This window comes from Harmonia axyridis, chromosome 1, assembly GCF_914767665.1.
Source record: "Harmonia axyridis chromosome 1, icHarAxyr1.1, whole genome shotgun sequence".
NCBI lineage: Eukaryota > Metazoa > Arthropoda > Insecta > Coleoptera > Coccinellidae > Harmonia > Harmonia axyridis.
Window position 1 is genome coordinate 2,403,220 of NC_059501.1, and position 15,815 is coordinate 2,419,034.

At 36.7% G+C, this 15,815-nt stretch overlaps 1 protein-coding gene across 2 annotated transcripts; it reads right to left on the reverse strand.

Annotated features, from left to right (window-relative positions):
• Positions 1-763: 763 nt before the first annotated feature.
• On the reverse strand, positions 764-15,650 carry LOC123671603 (fatty acid synthase-like). 2 transcript variants are annotated; one of them, XM_045605561.1, is made up of 26 exons: positions 15,498-15,650; positions 10,953-11,087; positions 9,800-9,949; positions 9,561-9,728; positions 8,343-8,543; positions 7,822-8,060; positions 7,349-7,768; positions 7,134-7,265; positions 6,790-7,020; positions 6,544-6,733; positions 5,932-6,466; positions 5,594-5,855; positions 5,438-5,537; positions 5,053-5,310; positions 4,830-4,994; positions 4,625-4,773; positions 4,414-4,569; positions 3,484-4,359; positions 3,242-3,421; positions 2,747-3,126; positions 2,498-2,628; positions 2,225-2,443; positions 1,819-2,148; positions 1,270-1,763; positions 969-1,202; positions 764-908 (listed from the first exon to the last, which is right to left on the reverse strand). In XM_045605561.1, exons 2-26 carry the CDS (start codon positions 11,080-11,082, stop codon positions 801-803), a joined length of 6,438 nt encoding a protein of 2,145 aa, XP_045461517.1. In that variant the 5' UTR covers positions 11,083-11,087; positions 15,498-15,650; the 3' UTR covers positions 764-800. The 2 variants fall into 2 exon arrangements, with proteins under 2 accessions (XP_045461517.1, XP_045461516.1); XM_045605560.1 differs by lacking the exon at positions 15,498-15,650 and adding an exon at positions 11,173-11,197.
• Positions 15,651-15,815: the final 165 nt, after the last annotated feature.

Genomic DNA, 15,815 nt, shown 5'->3' on the forward strand with positions numbered 1-15,815 from the left:
AATGGAAATTAAAAAAAATTATATTGTGCAAACACCCATAGTGAATACCTTCATTTCCTTCTATTATTGAGTACGAATTTCGTCAAGGCCAACCCTGCAACCAAATATCTCAACTGGCTCTATCTATTCCGAATAAGAATTGCAAATAGCGATTCCGAAGTCAATATTATGCAAAGTGTAGAAATCCAATGGAATGAATGTATATGTACCTATATGCAAGAACCATCAAAGAGGAATTTTCCATTTCTACTATTGCCTCAAGAACTACACCGTTTTAGATGAAGGGAGAAGTTTCTCCGAGAATTTTCTGCGATCAATACCTTATGAAGGAAAATGCCACGAAATCTTCATTAGGCCACGCCACAGGATTTTCACTTTTCAACCATATATCAAAAAGATTCTGCATCAATCTTCCCAATACAAGATGATGCTCTATTAATTTCCTATATGAAACATTTGATTTGGAGTGTGTTGAATAACTATCAAAATGATAGACATCTTCAGTATTTTGAAAACAAATTTCCATCAAAGTATTTTTGTTTAAATTTCAACACCCTCGAAAGTGAAGAGAGTTTAAAGCCATATTATTTGCAGAGAATTAGTTCTTATTTTAATTATTACTATCCTCTATTCAATTCGTATCACCTACTGAGGTGACACCCTGTGAAAGACAATGAATATTTGCATAAAATTTGAGTTTTCTCGTCATTTCCAAGATTGAAATCATTAAAAATCAGAAGAGAAATCAAAAAGAAAAACAATATTCTGAAAAATCATTTATTTCTTCGTGAATAACATCTTCAAATTAATGAGAAAGTTTGATTTATCAATAACGCAGTTTCTGGACTCTTAACGATGCTTGTGTGATCTCCCTCTATTATGTGAACAGCAAGGGTACGTTTGGATGCCTGAAAACAAACAAAATCTCAATACTTCTATCCATAACTATTTTCAACGAGGTTATTTACCTCTAAAAGATCGCAACCATCATGTTTGCTGCAACCAGAAGGTCTTAACAAGTATATTTCTCCAGATAACCTCTCCTCAGGTTTTCTGTATGAAATAATATCCCTCAATTTGTCTCTCAGGTTTGTTAGAGCTTTCTTGGCAGCCGCTTTGTCGTGTAAGGTTCCAGTATACTCTTGCAAGGCTAACGCTACTCGAGAATCCCAATCTGCTTTGTTACTCAACTTTTCGATGAGCTAAAAGAGAAAAACACAAATACTAAAATTTGCCAAGCGAATTTTCAAAGATGTTAACGTTACTTACAGATGCTTCGTTGATTTTGAAGTACCTAGTGATCAAATTCAGTTCAACATTGCTTGCGGTCTCTCCCAAGTTCATGAGAGCCATCTGTAAGGTTTTTGGTGCACCATCTATGAGGTAGACGTGGATGCTGGCTTTCTGCTGATCCAATATCCTGGCGATCTCCATTGTAAGTGCTCCACCCCAAGATACTCCAACCAAGGTGTATGGACCCTTAGGCCATATCGCCTTCATGCGTACCACAAAATCGTTGGCTAGTTGGGTAATGCTTTGGTTTTGTTGAGAATACACTGCGCAATATGTGGGGTATAAGAGCTCCAAGGCAAGGTCCTTTATTCTTGAAATATCCGTTAGTCCTGGAATGACAAACATTGGAGCTAGCTCCCTTATCTTCCTTGGTCCTAGAGTTGGTAGTTGAATGAAGTCAGGTTTCTTGGGAGCTTTAACATATTGTTCGGTCAGTTCTTCTATAGAAGCTGGCAGGATGTAGTCAAGCTCTGAAACAATAACATGATAACAACCAAAATTCCGATTCTTCTAGTTAATTCTTACTCTTGAATAGAACAGCAGCTGTTTCTTGATTGAAATCTTCCAATTTATCGTCTTTTATAATGATGTTCTTAACCCTGAAGGACAGAATATCGTCCAAGCTGAGGAGTGCAGAGCTGAAGTCTAACCCTTTGTCGTACTGAATGTTGAAGGTGTTAAATCCAGCATCTGCTCTAGCTTGAGCTAAACCTGCACCACTACTTATGAAGTTTATAAACAGAGCTTTGGGCGCTGTAGTGCGTAAGGAGTGGTCTATATACTGCACAGTCCTGTTGTCATGTGTCTTCGAAAGATTGGTTTTGCTTGGAAGCAAGAATACCATGTGGATAGATCCTAAAAAAAAGATTCATGATTACATATTGTTGTTTTTGACTACATATTTCTCAAACATTTCGTCACCAAAACTCACCTAGACAATAAACTTCTGAAAGTAGTTCAGCTGCACCTTCTCTCACATGGGATTTAGTTTGAGACAGAATAATCTCAGCACCAAAGTAGGAGAGCAGCAGCGACAAACGTCTGTTGATGTGCACTTGCTGAGGTTTCGAATCAGAAGCGACAACAATCCTTCTTGCACCTCTAAGGATAAGCCATTCAGCTAGATCGGTCCATGCTTCAGCACTTCCTCCTGAAATGGAAGATGTTAGATTCTGGCATGCGAAGAAAATAAATTGGACCTTACCATAAATTAAATAGGAGCTCTTTCCATCACATATGAACTGATTGGATTTCTTCACGTTAAATTTGTTCATCTCCAGGGTATTGTTTATCTTGATGACAGTCTTTCCTATGTTTCCGTTGTTTCTCAAATTACTAAAAAATTAACAGATTCAAATCTTATGTCTATAACACTTGGTTCATGGGTATTTCAAGTAAAAATCCATTCGAAAAATGCCAAAAAACTACTCATCAAACAAAAAACAAAACTTACTTCAGGATCAACTTGACGTCTTGGTGTTCAACCACCTTCCTATGCAGAGGTCTGACAGCCAACTCTTTCAAACCTTCCTGGAGCCAGTCTTTAATCTCATTCTTAACACTATCTTCCTCGTTGAGTAGATCGTTGAAGTCCACAACGTAGAAAGATACGTTTCTCAAGAACACAAACATTCCTATAGAGTTATTTTCGTCGACGTCGTATTTACCATACTGGATGAACCTTCCGTAGCTTGCCAAACATCCCATTGAGGCTTGGAGTAGAGGTCCTGAAAGGCAGTTCATAACTACATCAGCACCAGATCCTCCGGTTGCAGTTAGAAGAGCTGGTTCGAAGGTTGAGTCAGTGCTGCTTAAGATGTTGCGGTCTTTCAACTGAAAAAAGGAACCAAAATCAATCACTTAATATTTCTTCATTAAAAAGGTAAGTCAATTCTAGCCACCAATTTTGAGACATCCTATATAACTATAATATTAAAGTAGCACTTACAAATACAAAGTGTTTCTTCAAGAAAGCCCTTTGCAAATTGTCTGCCACTGTGGTGTAGATGTGACAACCATAAGTAGAGGCAATACATATAGCAGCCATTCCTATACTCGTGCAACCTCCATGGATCAGAACAGTGTTTCCGGCTACAAGATCTCCCTTATATTTCAGTGCATAGTAGGCCTGTAAATTAACCAATATATTAGAAAAACCTGTGAACCTAGGCCACACCAAAGAATACTTACACAAGCGAATGCGTTAGGCACTGTTGCACCATCTTGGATAGTCCACTCCTCAGGTAGTTCCCAGCAGAAGATGGGATCAGGCAGAAGCTTGAAAGTATCTTCGTCTATCTTGGCCAGACCCATAACCCTTTTGCCAGAACTTGTTACTGCAGAGTAATCGATATTACCAAGTTTTACAGGCTTGTACATAGGTGGATCAATAGTTTCATCCACTGGATTCACACTCAAGTATTGAATAGTCTTGTTGTTGATAACGTTAGAGGCCAAAGAAAGATTCTGCTGGATATTGCCCTTGTAGATGATTGGAATTGGCAGGTAGGTGCCAAAAACTCCGTCTTTGAGAACGGATAAACCAATGCTGTACCTGTAAATATTTTGGTACAAAGTATCCTTCACGTTTATCTCACTGGATCTCTTGTCGAAGTTGAAGAAACAGAAGACCTTATTCAAATTTGGCACAGATCTGAGCTCTTGAGCGAAATTGACAAGACCTTCAACAGGCATAACTGTTGATACCAGAAGAACACCATCAGGGTTCGAGCTTGCTGCAGCAGTGAGCTCATTCACCCAAGTCACAGATCCTCTAGAGAAATCCTTGGTGCTGAGTGTTTCCCCTTTAACTAAGATAATAGTTGGTTCTTTCAGTGGTACCTTCTTCAGAAGGGAATAGCTGACACCACCAACGTTCCATTGGGCTATCTGTATCAATTGGTTGTTGGACAAAATATCTTTGTTTGTTTTCACCAAAAGGAAACCATTGCTGGCAGCAGTTATCCTAGCCAACTCATCGTTAATGTAGTCATTGTAAATGTAAAGGGAGGGATATGCTTGTTGTATCATCACATCTTTCAGATTGGATGCCTTAGCAACGTTGGGCTGCAAATTGAAACTTAGTTAAGTAATTGTTTTGATGGTTTTGATTCTTCTTACGTTGAACTTCTTGAAGTGTGCTAAAACGTCTTTAAGCGGTTCGTTCAGTGATTTTTCAGTCTCGATTTCGGTGACCATCACTGTAGCTACGCCTTCAGAACCTGAGAAGCTTTCAATAGCCAGGTATAGGGATGCGTGTAAGATGTCTTGCATTCCCTGGAAAGATATCGCTGTATTATTAATATCAAGTTTGAATGAAAAAAATATTTACTGTGCTCGTATTGTTGAGAGGGAAGAATTCAATGGATTCATAGGAAATTTCTCTTTGTCTTCTTGGGATGGAAGTTGATTCAATTCCTACGACTTGGATACCCTTGGTGGCCAAAATTTGTGTTGAGTAATTGTAGTGAACAGTCAAATCTAGAAAGAAATGACTTATTACATGGGTTCATTCAGCTAGAAATGATTTTACATACCACACTTCTCTGAAGGAAGATCTCCTTGTGAAAGTGCAATCTTCTGAATGACCCTTGGCACCTGGATATCTTGGTTGCGTTCTCCTGCTTGCAAGAGGTATTGTTGGAAGATGCCTTCTAAGAACATTGGCCAATTGTTATTCCATTGAAGAGTACCGATTGAACCTATAAGTGCAGAAAGGAATGTGAACAAAATGTCAAGAAGAATTTCGAATCTACTCACCTTCTTCTGTGATCATCAAGTTCTTGATGGTCTTGAAAGGTCCAGAATATTTGTAGCCACGATGTTGGAATTCATTATAGACGTCATTGCCAGATAATTGAACATATTCCTCATTTATCTGTAATTCGGTATCTTCTTGAATGAACTTGTCTGTGGATAGGGGGAAAGTCATCTTTCCGGTCACTACAATTTCTCCATCTGCCAAAACTTCGAAAGAACCACTACCCTTTTGGATCATAGCATGCATTGCAACAGCACCTATGATAAAATAATAAGTCAATATTATCTTTTAGTATGCTACGAAGAAGTTTCATTCGGGAGATCATTCAAATTCATCCCACACTAAAGCTAATTTTAAAGTTATCTAATATGATCAACCATTTACCCATTTTAGGAATATTCAAACAGCTTCTGAAGTGAAGATTTTCAAAAACCACCTCTTGGTGTCCACTGCTGATACTAGAGATGATCTGAGCTACTATATTCTAAAAATAAAATTTATGTTAAAACCTACAAACTTAAGATCAACTCTTCGACTCACCAAGTAAGCACTTGAAGGTAAGATAACCTCATCATCTAGCTGATGACCAACGAACTCTCTGAACTCTTCAGTGTTCAAAGAAACATCTATATTTCTCACACCGTACAACATAGAATTGATCTTGTCTTCCAGACCAGTTCTCCATGTTTCACTGTGTTCCCAATGTGCCAGATTGGACAAACTAGGAGTACCACGACTAACCGGGAACTCAATTTTGGGATATAAGTTTTGAATGTTCAAATCTAAACCAGCCAAGTACAACCTTAAAGAAAATTTCATCATAATTATAAACGCCAATACTATAAAATTGAGACAACTAAGAAGAAAGTGAATCTTACTTTCCAAGACTGTTGAATAAGAACTCAACACCACTCTTGCTGCCACGTTGAGTGAGAGGAACATTGGTACACCCAGGTTTCAAGGATCTCTTAAGGATAGCCTGAAGGAGACCATGTGGAGCTATTTCGATGAGTACAGAATCCTTGGGAATGTGATGTAAACCTTCCTCAAACAACACAGAACTGAGCAAGTTATTGGTGTGATACTCAGCTGAAGAATGCTTGGCCAAGTCCGTTCCCCAGTTCTCCTCCAAATTCGAAGTACTGACCCACTTAGGAGACCTTGCCACAGGTGTTGGGATCACCTCGTTGAGGTAGTTCAGTAAAAGTGGAGCTGCTGGTTTGATATATCTACTGTGGTAAGCTATGTTGGAAACGTTGACCAATCTGGCGAAGATTCCATCGTCTTGTAGTTGTTTGACGAAGACTTCCATGTCTTTGGTTGGTCCAGATATGGTTGAACTGTCTGGACCGTTGTGGCAAGCTACCTCGATGCTTTCAGGGCATCTGTCCTTGATTTGGTTGTATCCCAAACCTGTAAGCCGAGAATTTTACAACTCGCTCGTAATTGAAATATCTGAAACTGTTTAATTTTACAAGTTTGACAGTTACCTATTGCAGCCATCATTCCTGGAATCAACTCAGCTTCCAAGGAAGCTTTTCCTCTGGAATAAGCACACATAATCATCTGCTCAGCTGAGACGCATCCATCAGCATAAGCACATCCTAATTCACCAACTGAATGACCCATGATTCCATCTGGTGTGATACCAATGGAATGTAGGACGTCGGTCAAACCAATCTAAAATGAGATGACCATTTAGTAAAAAGATATCGAAGCAAAACTCTCAAATTTACCTGAATTGCTGCAATACCAACGAAGGAGTTCAAAATATTATCGTAAACGCTCTTGTCAGGATTGGTTATGATAGAAATGAGATCTACTCCCTTCTTTAACAGGACTTGTTGGCATTTCTGGATTGCATCATTGAACACTGGTATTTTCATCAAGTCGCTAGCCATACCGGCCCATTGACTGCCCATACCAGAGTAAATAAACCATATTTGGCGTTTGTTACCCAAGTGAGTCTGGAGAATGGTTCGTTTTTAATCGAGGTATCATCATTATTATTAAGTTACAAACTATTGATATATATTCACAACGACCTTATCCTCTTTAGCTTACTTCAATTTATACTCACTTCAGATTCACATTTAACATCTTCAGCACCTTGTAGAGAATAACCACGATGAAGATGTCCAAGGATAGGTTTCGAATATACTCCTTGAACAAGGGACACATACTCATCGTTTATGTCCTCACGCGTTTTGAACTGAAACAAAAATGTCAACCAAAAATCCAATACGTAAAATATCATGTAGATAAAACAATATTTTGTGAAATCCAAAAACTTACAACTTCGAGAATAGCTTTGATACCCTCTTCAGTTCTTGTTGAAGCCAAAAGAAGTCTAGGCAAATCATTGATCTTAGCTGGCAGCTTCTTGGGATTAGCCTTGAGCAAAATATGTGCATAGTAAGAATCTAAACCCAAAGCGTTAACAGCAACGTATTTTGGATTGAACTTCCTGTTCTCACTGACGACCTGAATGGTACCATTAACCAAAGCAGGAATTTCAGGGTTAGGTTTGGTGTATTGGAGTGTAGCTGGTATAGTATCATTTTCAATAGCTATCAAGGATTTAACAATACTAAACATGGCCGAAGTGGCTTCACTGTGTCCTGCATTGGGTTTGACGCTGCCTATCAACAGAGGGGTTTTGCGGTCCTTGCAGAAGATCCTTTCCAAAGCTTCTATCTCCTTTTTATCAGTCTCCTGTAGGAAGATACAACGTAAGACTTGTACGAATACTGAAAACGTTCAAGTACCTTTATAGCAGCACCATAGGCTTCCACAAACTCGACGTCTCTGGGATCTACTTTAGCGGTTTCATAAAATTCACCAAGGAACTCGGTGAGGTTGTCCACATCTATGTCCGTGAGTTTACCTTCACGATGTCCATCGAAACGTGTAGCAACATGGACGATGTTGGCGTAGGATCTTCTGGCTTCTTCAGCCCTCTGGACGAATAAGACTACTACACCATCACTTCTTGCGTAACCGGTTGCTGAAATAATTCAACCTTTGCAGTTTTTATCAATAGAGAATGAATATAAATATATAACTTGAATACTTAAGAAGCTACACTGGCTTTTATTTGGTCAAGAATTCTTCAAATTTTATGGTGGCAATTTCTGTAACACTGAAACTCTTACATTTGTAATCTCCAACAGCACCTCTATGAGTTTGAATTTATTGGATACCTTTACCACACTAGTGCAGTAATGAAGATAAGATAAGATAATTGTCAAATTATAATTATTATGTGACAGATTTAGAGAAAAAATACCTTCAGCGTCGTAAGACTTGTTGCTTCCATCAGGAGATAAAATTCCCATGTCACTGTACAAGAACTGAAACTCTGAGTTCAGAGCAAGATTAGCAGTACCAACGATGGCAGCTTCACATTGTCCACTCTTGATAGCATCGAAGGCAATACGAAGAATTTCGATTCCACTGACCCAATTGCTGTCGTAGGCCACACTTGGTCCTAAAAAAAAAGGCAAATTCATTTGAAGGGTGTTTTTTTTAGAGCTATAGAACTTTAAATTGCAATAAAACAACGATGGATTATTCGACTGACATGAATTTTATTTATCCACAAGATAATCTTGTGGCATTACATTTTAAATATGATTTCTGGCATATGACCGCCACGGCTGGCTCGGATGTAGTCCAATCTGGACGTCCAATTTTCGATTACTTTTTCCAACATTTGTGGCCGTATATAGGCAATAACACGGCGAATATTGTCTTCCAAATGGTCAAAGGTTTGTGGCTTATCCGCATAGACCAATGACTTTACATAGCCCCATAGAAAGTAGTCTAGCGGTGTTAAATCCCAAGATCTTGGAGGCCAATTCACAGGTCCAAAACGTGAAAGTAAGCGGTCACCAAATGTGTCTTTCAATATATCGATTATTGCACGAGCTGTCTGACATGTTGCGCCGTCTTGTTGGAACCACAGCTCCTGGACATCATGGTTGTTCAATTCAGGAATGAAAAAGTTCCTAATCATGGCTCTTTACCGATCACCATTGACTGTAACGTTCTGGCCATCATCGTTTTTGAAGAAGTACGGACCAATGATTCCTCCAGACCATAAAACGCACCAAACAGTCAGTTTTTCTGGATGTAACGGTGTTTCGACATACACTTGAGGATTAGCTTCACTCGAAATGCGGCAGTTTTGTTTATTGACGTAGCCATTCAACCAGAAGTGCGCTTCATCGCTAAACAAAATAAAATGGACGTAGTGCGCGATACGTATTCCGCACAGAACCATTATTTTCGAAATGAAATTGCACTATTTGCAAGCGTTGTTCAGGCGTGAGTCTATTCATGATGAATTGCCGAACCAAACTGAGAATAAATCACATGACAGCTGTTAAATCGGTCGCCATCTTGAACAGTAATTCCAACTTAAAGTTATATACCTCGAAATAAAACACCCGCTACAAATAAAATGCGTTTCACTAAGACAACAGTATTCGACAACAGTACTTACCCTTCAAATTCAACCAATAAGAAACTCTGTTGGGCATCATAGCTCTCGAGTGACCAGTGACACCAAAACCGCTGACCACAGACTCCAAGAACAAGTTGTCATTTTCTCCAACACTCGAACCCATGAAACATCCAATCCTGCGGCCTCTGATATCGGCAGGATTCACACCTGTTAGAAGATTATTATGAGATAACAGCCTGGTTCAAATATGGGTCGGAATTTGGAAGTGAGTAGCTTACCAGCATCCAATAGGGCTTCGAAGGTTCTTTCGAGAACCAAACGTTGCATGGGGTCCATGTAGGTACATTGCTGACGATGTATACCGAAGAAGGCGTTGTCGAAGGTTTCCACGTCTATTTTTCCTATGACGTTGGTGCAGCCACGTTCACCTAAAAAAATCTTTATGAAACTGATCGGTCCATAGAAAATTGTGCTTGGGTAGTCGAAGTGGGTTTTTGATTTGCAGCATTCGTATTTGATTGGAAGTAAGATGTCTAAAATTCAGGTGTATGAACTGATTAGCTTTTGTTTTGCCAATTTTGAGAATATTAGATAAGCTTCGTTATGTCAACTGTAGGTAGCGCTATCAACAAATTAAGATTCTTGTTATTTATTATTTACGAGGTTTGTGCCATTATATACCTATATGTATATCTTTCATTATAGTTATGATCTATGGAATTAATTCTTGTAATTGAAATACCAATAAACTCTCTCTATTACAAATATTTGAATTCATTCCAATAAACGTTTCGTGTTTTGTTTCACGACTTTGCACGATCATACTAGGCTACACGTCGCTTTTGATTGGTCAGTATCGGGTTTTAATTAATGTATCCAATCAAAATCAACGGAAATGACAAGTATGACATTGCGGCGCCGCCACGAACTAAAACTAATATTTTCAATTTGGTCGAATGTCATTGCATTCAAAATTTGACGAGTGCATTCACCATGTTTTTAGACATCTTAATTGGAAGTACTTGAGATGTCAACGATAGGTAAATATAAGATAAATTACATTTTTAATGAAAAACAACCAATAACTTTCCAGAAAATTGCAGCTATAATAAAGAGTTTCGAGATATGGTGGAAACTGAAGGGAGAAAACTTTTGGTGAATTTTTCAGAGTTGGATAAGTTCCTTTAAACTTTAATAATGATACAAAAAGTAACTACATCTCAGTAAGAACATATACTTCACCTCCTCAGACGTTTCCTCACACTGTCATCCCAGAAAGAACTCAATAAAAATATGTTAGGTTATTTACTAGTACCTCTCAACCAAATAACTACTGATGAGTGATTTTATATCTACCCAATTGACTTCTCTGAATGTCTATATTCAGAAGAACTTGTGATCAGAAAAATCTTGTTCTTGTGTTTGCCTTACCATACTTCCAACGATGTTCCAAAAGAACCTCATTGTCCAAGAGGCGTTGTTTCAGCTCTTCGATGTTGTTTGCTTTGGGGAAGAGACCACCAACTCCAGAAATAACAACTTCAAATTCGTTTACCTTCATTGTGGCTGTAAAATATTTGGAAAAACTATTAAAATATGCGTCCAAATGAATACGTTACAAATACTATAGGTTTACAAAAAAAGTTATTACCTTCTATCATCAAATATGCAACAACATATAAAAAAACATATAATAAATATCAATATAAAAAAAATTATGATTTTTTCTACACCTTAAAAGCAGAGTTTTAACACAACTGGAAAGTCTCAGTTGTGGGGCAGGCATACTCATTTTACAAGCCTCATATTTATGCCACCAGAGGGCAGACCATACTCCCTCCAAATTTTCTCACAAAATTCGGAATAACTCAATTTTGGTGGCTCCTAGAGAGGAACTGATTGCAAAAACGGATTTAGCAGAAAAAATTCTTCGAAATATCAAATTTTAGAGTCGATCTGAACCAAAAACTTTTTTTGGCGAAAAAATATCCAAGGTCTTGGTTTTTCCGAAAAAATCGACCGATCGAATTCAAACATTTTATGATGGTTTTAGAGGGTTTCGGGGTCGTAGAATCCGAATTAGGCATCCATTCTTACCAGAAAAATTTTTCTACACCATAAAAGCACAGTTTTCATACAACTGTTGGGGGGCATTTTTTTCCCATTCACAAGTTTTAGATTTATGCCACCAGAGGGCAGGCCAAACCCACTTTAAATTCTCTTACAAAACTCGAAATAACTCAATTTTGGGGCATTCTAGGGAGGAACTGATTGCGAATAGGAATTCAGCATACAAAATTCTTCATAACATCAAATTTTGAAGTCGATCTGAATAAAAAATTTATTCTTGCGAAAAAATATTCGAAAAATTGGCTGGAAGACTGCGGTCGATAGCCATTTGATTAACATGATCAATAAATTTAGTTTCTCTCTCTCGCTATTCGAAAAATTTTCCTATTCAATTCAAACAGTTCATTATATAATAGTTCCAGAGAGATCTCCTCTTTATATTAAATTTTGGAACAGATCCGGTCATAAACTCTCTTAGTGGAATTTTTCAAATTGCATTTTCTTCTATAACTCACTGGTGTCATCTAGGAAGAGTAGCTCGAACCCTTTATTGGTGAGGGGGAAAGTATCACAGGAATCTATACGTATTTGGCCGCCGGAAAAATTAGTTCAGTAAAATGGGGGTAGATGGCTTAGGTATAGCCAAATTGCTAACTGATTCAAATTTTTGATTTTTTTAGGAAAAACTGACATAATTCGATTGTTACTAGTTCTGTATTAGGCCAGAAACATGTTTTCCGCGTTATTTGAGGGGTTTTCAGATCGTAGATTCCGAAGTAGGTATGGATTCTTAGCAGAGAAGTGTTTCTACATAATAAAATCATAATTTTCTTGTGAAATTGGGAATATTTCAGTTTTGAACTATGTTCAAAAAACTGATTGCGGGTTAGTGTTCAGCATGGAAAATTCTTCAAGATCTCAAATTTTGAAGATGATCCGACAACATTTATGAACCATTATTCATCAAAAAAAAAAAATTTGTTGAAATTCATTCAAAGGAATGTCGCAATTTTGGACATGTAAATCTATGCTTGCCCAGTTTACAATCCACAAATTTTGGCCATCGGAGAGAAGACCAAACCCACTTGAAAAAATCCCTCCCACAAAACTCCAATCAACTCAGTTTTGGGGAATTTTATGGATGAACTGATTACAAATGGAAATTCAGTGTGAAAAATTTTTCTTGATATCAAATCTTGAAGTTGATCTGAATCAAAATCTTTTTTCGGCGAAAAAACTATCCAAGGTTATAGTATGATAGAGGGTTTCAAGGTTGTAGATTGCAAATTTGTCATTGATTCTTAACAGGAAATTTTTTCTACACCTTAAAAGCACAGTTTTTACACAACTGGAAAGTCTCAGTTGTGGGGCAGCATACTCATTTAACAAGCCTCATATTTATGCCACCAGAGGGCAGACCATACTCCTTTTAAATTTTTCCAGAAAATTCGGAATAACTCAATTTTGGTGACTCCTAGAGAGGAACTGATTGCAAAAACGGATTCAGCAGAAAAAATTCTTCGAAATATCAAATTTTAGAGTCGATCTGAACCAAAAACTTTTTTTGGTGAAAAAATATCCTCGGAAAAACCAAGACTATAGTCTTGGTTTTTCCGAAAAAATCGACCGATGGAATTCAAACATTTTATGATGGTTTTAGAGGGTTTCGGGGTCGTAGAATCCGAATTAGGCATCCATTCTTTCCAGAAAAATTTTTCTACACTATAAAATCACAGTTTTCATACAACTGTTGGGGGGCATTTTTTTTCCCATTCACAAGTTTCAGATTTATGCCACCAGAGGGCAGGCCAAACCCACTTTAAATTCTCTTACAAAACTCGAAATAACTCAAATTTGGGGTATTCTAGGGAGGAACTGATTACGAATAGGAATTCAGCATACAAAATTCTTCCTATATCAAATTTTGAAGTCGATCTGAATAAAAATTCATTTCGCGAAAAAATATTCGAAAAATTGGCTGGAAGACTGCGGTCGATAGCCATTTGACATGATCAATAAATTTAGTTTCTCTCTCTCGCTATTCGAAAAATTTTCCTATTCAATTCAAACATTTCATTTAGTTCCAGAGAGATCTCCTTTTTACATTAAATTTTGAAACAGATCCGGTCATAAACTCTCTTAGTGGAATTTTTCAAATTGCATTTTCTTATTATAGGTCTATGATGTAAAATTATATCGTTCTTGCCAACTATTTTCGCACAAATCAACTGGAAAATTCGTTAAAAGGAGGAAGTATCTCCATGCTCCATCCACAATCACTATCTACTTGAAGCAATTCTGAACAGAGAAATCTTGGGATTCATGAAAAAATTGCATCGGATCACCTTCAAAATTTGGTATCATGAAGATTTTTTCAGTCTGAATACTCACGTGAAATCAATTTCTTCTTAACACACCTAATGAGTGAGATATATCGCAAATTTTGTAGAAAAATAATGCTTTGAATGTGAAGATAAATTTTTCGGTTAGAAGTCGATGCCCTTTTCGGTATCTACGACCTCGACGCCCCTCAAAAACATTAAAATATGTTGAAATTCGATCAGTTGATTTTTTCGGAAAAACCAGAACTATAAACTTGGATATTTTTTCGATAAAAAGAACTTTTCTTTATAATCGGCTTCGAAATTGGATGTTATGAAGAATTGTTAATAATGAATACCTATTTGCAATGAGTACTTTCCTAGAAGGTCCGAAAACTGAGATATTTCGAATTGTGGAAACAATCACAGGGGATTTAGTTGGAGATTATTTGCATCGATGAATCTTAATCTTCTTGGTCTAAAAGAAATAAATGATCAATTCGAATAGGCGTATGCAGTCAGACTTGATACATAACTGGTAGTACATCAAAAATATCGATTTTTCTAAAAAAAAACGAAATTTAATGGAATTGGCTTTTTCGTCATCTATACAAATATTAATGAACTAATTATTTCTGCGGCCATTCACGTATAGAATCCTGTAAAATGGAAGCCCCTACCAAAACTTGGTTGAGGCTACTCTTTCTAGATGTCACCATAGAATTTAACCAGGTAAAAATGAGCATTTTCATATAGGTAATCGGATCACCTTCAAAATTTGATATGAAATATTTTTCAAGTTGCACACTTCATTAATCTATGCTCACGACTCAATCAATTTCTGCAAAACACACCTTGAAAGTGAAAGATTTATCTTCTCTATACAGCACAGTCCAAAACTGAGATTTTCCGAATTTTTTTTAGAATATAATTGTTCTTCGTGGTCAAAATGTAGGTAATATCGAAAAGAATTTTGAATCTGCATTCAGTTTCTTCCTGGATGCTAAAAGTGAGATATTTTGAGTTTTCTACAATAATTTAACTTTCAATACCTATGTGTAGAACATAATCTCAGGTTACTTATTCATTGAATTTTTTATATTGATATTAAATTATTGCAAAATTTTTCCACGACTAGAGATATTTATCGTTGAAAGAAGAAAAAACAAACTGTATAGTGCAAATTTCGCAGTATTTTTTTCATTTTCTTAATACATTCTAAATTTTGTTCTTTTTCTTGAATGAGAGTTTTACGTTTTCTTTTATCAATATTCAATAGAATTCCAGGTTTAGTCTACACACTATAAAACTATCATCAACGACAAAGTAATATAGAGTAAAAATCCACATTAGTTACAGGACTCATTGAAGATGCTTTTTGTGTTACCTATTACTTTTATCATGTTTCAGGAATTTGATCTATATTAAATTATTAAAATTCTTTATCTACGCAAATGATAATCCTAGTTTGATTCAGTTCTTTCGATTAAAATAATACGTATTTAAACATATTAACTGCAACCCAAAATAATCCAATCATATTATTGCCTGACCAAAAAATTTTACAAATTTTTTCATGGCTCACCTTATATTAATATTATCCAAGAGAAACACACCCTGGTTTCACAACCACGACTATGCATTCGAAATGCAACGGTGATTGTTTTATAACTTTAACCAAAACTCATAAAATTATGCATAAGACAAATAGGAAACAGTGATCTTAGGGGTCAACTTGACAATATACTATTTATACAGTCTGAGCTTTGATATGTTTTTCGTTAGGATAAAGGATGAAAAGGTGATTGACAGAACACTGTCAACAACCTTTTTTCCCATTTAATAACCAAAATTGTTGCATATCTAATGAGAGAATAAATTATTTAAATTGTAAGGGTGGTAG